The 5,990-nt window shown below is 57.0% G+C and overlaps 1 protein-coding gene across 1 annotated transcript; it reads left to right on the top strand.

Annotated features, from left to right (window-relative positions):
- Positions 1–821: 821 nt before the first annotated feature.
- LOC142076209 (olfactory receptor 14C36-like) lies at positions 822–1,844 on the top strand. The gene has a single exon (XM_075138589.1). It carries the CDS (start codon positions 822–824, stop codon positions 1,842–1,844), a length of 1,023 nt encoding a protein of 340 aa, XP_074994690.1.
- Positions 1,845–5,990: the final 4,146 nt, after the last annotated feature.

Below are 5,990 nucleotides of genomic sequence, written 5' to 3'. Positions count from 1 at the left end.
CCAAGCCCTCTCTGAATTTTCCAGGCTCGAGACACTGCACTCAGTGGCTGGGCAATGAGACCCTCAGCAGACGTCACCTGATGATGCTGGACAGGGAGTCCTGCGGGGCTGTGAGCATCACTCCAGAAGGGCAGAGCTCTCCTGTAGGACCTTTGTGATGTCCGAGAGCACCTCATCTGCCCATGCGAATCACCATCCTTGTCCTCTCCTCTTCATCATACTCTGCAGAGCTGTGCTGGAAAGGAGAGGTGGTTTTAAATCTGCACGTTGAACGGGACCCCTCTGCTCCCAGTCCAGCCCAGTGCCTTTTCAGAGCAACCTCTGTGTGTAGCCCTCCTCCAGCCGAGAGCGGTGCAAGCACAGAGCAGCTGGGCACCAGGCTGAGGGACAGAGCAGCCCTCCTGGGTGCCAGCACTGACGCAGGTTTACACCGAGAGCAACGGGGCAAGGGGGCAATTTTACCCTTTCAAGAACATTTCCCAAGTTGGGGTGGGGGTGTCTGAATACTAACCACAGCGTAATGAGACACATTTGCTGCACCTCACTTCCCACCTTCCCTGTGGAAGGCAGCGTCCTTTCGAGCTTTTTACCCTCCGCTATAGTGCAGCACAGGGAACTGCTCCCCAGGAACCCTCCCCCCAAACACACGGGGCTATTGCTCCTTCCATGTGTCAGTGCTGTAAAGCAGGGCTGACCCTTCAGGAGCCCGTGGGTAGAGGGCACAGCCCTGCACAGCGCACTCAGCCAGCACCCACCAGAGCTGAAGCCTCGGAGCTGCGTAACAGTCCCCCAGGAAAGAAAAGCACCCGGAGGTATTCACGATGAATGAATCAAATTTTGCTCAGAGAAGCTTCTCTGAATTTTTCTGTTTTCTCTCCTTTGACAGTACCCATGCCCAGAAGCAGCAGATGTCCAATGGCAGCTCCATCACCCAGTTCCTCCTCCTGGCCTTCGCAGACACGCGGGAGCTGCAGCTCTTGCACTTCTGGCTCTTCCTGGGCATCTACCTGGCTGCCCTCCTGGGCAACGGCCTCATCATCACCGCCATAGCCTGCGACCACCGCCTCCACACCCCCATGTACTTCTTCCTCCTCAACCTCTCCCTCCTCGACCTGGGCTCCATCTCCACCACTGTTCCCAAAGCCATGGCCAATTCCCTCTGGGACACCAGGGACATCTCCTACTCGGGATGTGCTGCCCAGCTCTTTCTGTTAGCCTTTTTCATCACAGCAGAGTATTGTCTTCTCACTGTCATGGCCTACGACCGCTACGTTGCCATCTGCCAACCCCTGCACTACGAGACCCTCCTGGGCAGCAGAGCTTGTGTCCACATGGCAGCAGCTGCCTGGGGAACTGGGTTTCTCCATTCTCTCCTGCACACGGTCAATACATTTTCACTACCCCTCTGCCACGGCAATGCTGTGGACCAGTTCTTCTGTGAAATCCCCCCACTCCTCAAGCTCTCCTGCTCACACTCCTACCTCAGGGAGGTTGGGCTTCTTGTGGTTAGTGTCGGTTTTGTATTTGGGTGTTTTGTTTTCATTGTGGTGTCCTATGTGGAGATCTTCAGGGCCGTGCTGAGGATCCCCTCTGAGCAGGGACGGCACAAAGCCTTTTCCACGTGCCTCCCTCACCTGGCCGTCGTCTCCCTCTTTGTCAGCACCATCATGTTTGCCCACCTGAAGCCCCCCTCCATCTCCTCCTCAGCTCTAGATCTGGTGGTGGCAGTGCTGTACTCGGTGGTGCCTCCAGCAGTGAACCCCCTCATCTACAGCGTGAGAAACAAGGAGCTCAAGGATGCCCTGAGGAAACTATTTGAAGACACATTACTGCAGCATCAATAAGGTGTCCATCCTCCTCAGGAAAAGCTCAGATGTTCTTTTGATCATGTGTGTCTTGTTTTTCTCTTTGTTTCTTATACATCATATATTACTTCCACTTAAATAATATTAGTCTTTCCCACCCCCACCAGTCTTTTCGTACCCGAAAGACCTCATGTACATATGGAGCCAGGCTCCCTGCGTAGGTAAAGGAGCTGGGAATAAAGAATGCAGCAGAAAATTATTTGTCTCTGCTCCCATCTCTTCCATCTCCTCTGGAGCTGGGGGTGCAGCCCCAGCACACAGGAGGGCTCAAGGAGCCACGAGCCCCCCTGCCACATGGAGGAGCAGGCACTTGTGGGCCTCGGGGCTGCCCGTCGCTGCCTCAGTGGACACATCCTTGCTGCCACCTTCACATGGGGCTGCTGCTTCCCTGGAGCCATGGCCATGGACGACAGCAGGACCTGGTCTTTCCAGAGCAGCACTGCCAGCTCAGGGCCCTGTGGAGAGCACGGGGTGGGAACCAAGACAGGCTGGCCAGGCCAGCATGGACATGCTCGCCTGGGGCAAGGGACATCCAGGGAGAAGAGCAAGGGAGCATTTCTGTGCCTGCAGGGAGGAATCCATGAGAAAGAGAAAGGTCTTTCTGCAGGCACCCACTCGGGGCAGGCTGCTCTGTCCCCTGCCCAGGACTCTGATGCTGGCCTGGGGAGAGGGGCTGGCACTGAGCTCCAGAGGCAGCCTGGGCTGGGGATCTCCTGCACCTAAGACCAGGAGCTCTTCGGTTTCGCTGACCTCCATTTCCTCATGGCATGGGGAGCCTCTAGCCCTGGGGCTGATGGGGAGGCTGACCCTTCTCTGCCCCGCAGCAGCTGCTGTGCCCCTCAGAGGGGCTGGGGCCGTGGGGTGAGTGCCCAGAGCTCTGCAGCACCCTGCGGTGGGCACTGCCGTGGGACCAGCCCAGGCTGGGCTGCTCTGCGGGGCTGGGCTGGGGAGAGGGCAGGGGAGAAGGGAAGAGCTGGGAAAGGTCTGGGCTGGGCTGGAAAGTGCCCGGGAGAGGACAACACCGATGTTAGCTGAGCTGTGTGACCATGCAGGGCAGGGACATGCTCCAGTGGGTGTGTGGTGCAGAGCCCGGTCTCCTGGCAGGGAACTGAGACAGGCGGGTGCAGGAGAGAGGAGGCTGCTCTGTGCCCTTGGTGGCAAGGACAGAGCAACAAGGTGTCCCAGGGCATTTATCACATCCCCATCCCAGCCTCTTCCCTTGGCCATTTCCAGCACTGGCCACTCATCCCAGTTTACGGGTGGTTTTGCTCTGTGGCCACCTCCTCCCTCCTGTTGGTCTTGGTACCTGGGTTGGGGGAAGAGCCAGCCCTGCCCCAGGCTCTCTTCTTGCCCAGACCTTGGCAGAGCCCAGAGTGGGGCTCTCTGCAAAGCCTTGCGTGGGCCACGGCTGGGGCTGGGCACTGGTGGGCTGCAAAAGGAGGAGGGCTGGTGGGGATGGACCCTGAGGTCTGGCACAGGGACTTGTGGTGGGGAACGTTTCCCCACCCCAAACGTACCCTGTGCTGTGCTGTGTCTGCTGAGGGGGATGTGGGGGCACGTGCTGGGCAGTGGGGCTGCACTGGCTCAGGCACAGGTGGGAGCTCCAGCACAGCCATCAGGAGGTGGAAGCAAGGACAGGCTGTGCAGGGGGGATTCAGGAACATGACCTGAGCATGCGGGGATGTGTTTAGGAAAGCCAGAGCTCACCTGGAGCTGATGGGGGCTGCAGGCAACACCAAGAGCAAAATGGAGACCTTCAATCCCTGGCTTTGCAGTAAAAGGCTGAACAAGGAACACGCTGGTGAGTGACGAGGGAGGGGTCATAGCAGCAGACCCAGATGAGGCTGAGGCACTCCATGCCTTCAGTGCCCGGGTCTTTGCTAAAAAGGTCTCCCAGGCCTCTGCTCGGTGAAAGGGCTGCAGGAGGAGGAGAGCACGTATTGGCAGGAACCTCATGAAGTCCCACAAGGACAGATGCCTGTGTCTGTGTGTCTGCCCCGGCAGGGGACTCACCCTGGCAATGGCACAGGCTGGGGGCTGCCTGGCTGGGAGCAGCCCTGTGGGAAAGGTCTTGGTGAGCAGGGAGCTGGACAGGAGGCAGCCGTGTGCCCTGGCACAAGGGAGGACAGCAGGGCCCTGGGCTGCACGACCAGGAGCACGGCCAGGAGATGGAGGGAAGGGATGATGCAGGTTACCGTGTCCAGATTTCCAGACTGGAACAGGTTTAGCAAAGGCCTCCAAGATGGTCAGGGCTGGAGCACTGTGCCTGTGAGGAGAGGCTGAGGGAGCTGGGCTTGTCCAGCCTGGAGAAAGGAAGATCTTGGGGGGAACATGCAGCAGCGTTGCACTGTTTCAGGAAGGCTCAGTCAGGCTCATGTCCGTGACAGAAGACACAAGGCCAAGAGGCAATAGGCTGAAACAAGAGAGGGTCAGGCTGCATACAGGCAGAAAGTTTTCCAACAGGAGGATAGTCAAATGCTGGAAGCTGTTTCCCAGGGAGTGTGCATCGGCTCTATCCCAGAAAGTGACCACGACATGTTTGGATAAAGCTCTGAGTAATCTGGTCTGACCCTGCTTTGAGCAGGAGGTTGGTGCAGACACCTCCCGAGGTCCCTTCCAGCCTCAATGATGCTGTCCTTCCTTCCGCTTCATGGTTTCAAATTAGGCAAAGCTCTCAGGTTCTCCCTGACCAGAGCAGTAATGCATATCAGGCAGAGGGCTGCTTCACAGGTGCCCCCAAACAGCCCTGACCACATCCTTTGCTTCTGTTCTTTTTTCCCCCCTACCCAAGATCTCCTCTGTTACTGTTGTAATGCCCTCCAAAAAGAACTTCCTACCCTCTTAATTCTTTCCCCATTGGCCATGCAGTTCTTGTTTTGTGACCTCTGATGGCATTTCTGAAATAGTTTCTGTGGTATTTTCCACCTTGGGTAGCAATTCCATTCAGCACATCATTTTCTTTCTTTCCCTGTAGTGTCCTGCAATTCCCCATATTCTTATCTTGCTTGAGGCACTGCCCACAAACCTTAACTGCTGATGTGTTGGAGTTTCAGTCTGGAGGGACCTTGACACACTTGTGGATTTGGCCAAGAGAAACCTCCTGGAGTTCTACAAGGCGAAGGGGTCAAGGTCTGCACTGGGGGCAGAATAACCCCGTGCATCAGGACAGGCTGGGACCTGAGTGGCTGAGGAGAGTCCTGGGGAGAAGGGCATGGAGTTACGATGGATGTCACATGAGTCAGTGGGTTTCCCATTTTGAAAGGAGGATGTGGAGACTGGGAAGGCCCAGAGGAAGTCTGTCATGATGGGGTTAGGAGCCTAAAGCACATGAGCTGTGTGGAGAGCCTGGGGGAGCCGGGCCTCGTTAGTCTGCTGAAGGGGAGGCACAGGGCACTCTAAAAGCAGGTGACACCCACCTGGAGAGGTGGCAGATGGTATGGAAGAGGCAACGGCCACCAACGTCCTCCTGGGAGCTTCACCCTGGGCATTAGGAAAAACTGCCTAGGAGGGTGGTGCTGTACTGCAGGTAGACACTGAGAGAGGATCTTTGATCTCCGTCTTTGGAGGTTTTCAGATTGCAGCTCCACAAAGTCGCAGCCAGCCAGACTCTAGGGTGGGTTATTCCCCATCCTTTGCTGGCAGGCTGGACCGCAGACCCCAGCAGACCCTTTCCCACAAACCTTCCACGAGCGTGTGCCTTGCAGTGTGCCCCAGGAGAAGGGATTCAGCTGGAGGTGAGGGGAGCTACAGCAGAGACACAGGGGACGATTCCGGGAGCAATTGTGCGTGCTCAGGAGGTCCCTAGTCCTCCCTTTGGTTCCAAGAAGGGCCAGCCCTGAGGTTTGAGCACGTTGCTCAGTAAGTGTCAGCACCCATGTGCAGAGTCTGCACATGAGCCAGGCGTCGAAGCCACCATTACAGAAATAGAAAGGAGGCACTTGACCGGCTCCTGGAAACCAGGAATCGGCATGCCATGCCCCCTGACATTCCTGGGAACACCTGAGCTTTATGTGCAGAGAAGAGTGAGTCTTCTTCTGATGCCTGGCCTGTCCCCTGGCCTGTGTGGTGCTTTAGGCTCTGCAGAGAATCCACACCAACTCTTTGAGGAGGTGAGGTTCATGTTGC

The sequence above is a fragment of the Calonectris borealis genome, unplaced genomic scaffold, assembly GCF_964195595.1.
Source record: "Calonectris borealis unplaced genomic scaffold, bCalBor7.hap1.2 HAP1_SCAFFOLD_35, whole genome shotgun sequence".
Lineage (NCBI taxonomy): Eukaryota > Metazoa > Chordata > Aves > Procellariiformes > Procellariidae > Calonectris > Calonectris borealis.
This window is presented reverse-complemented; position numbering and strand designations above follow the sequence as displayed.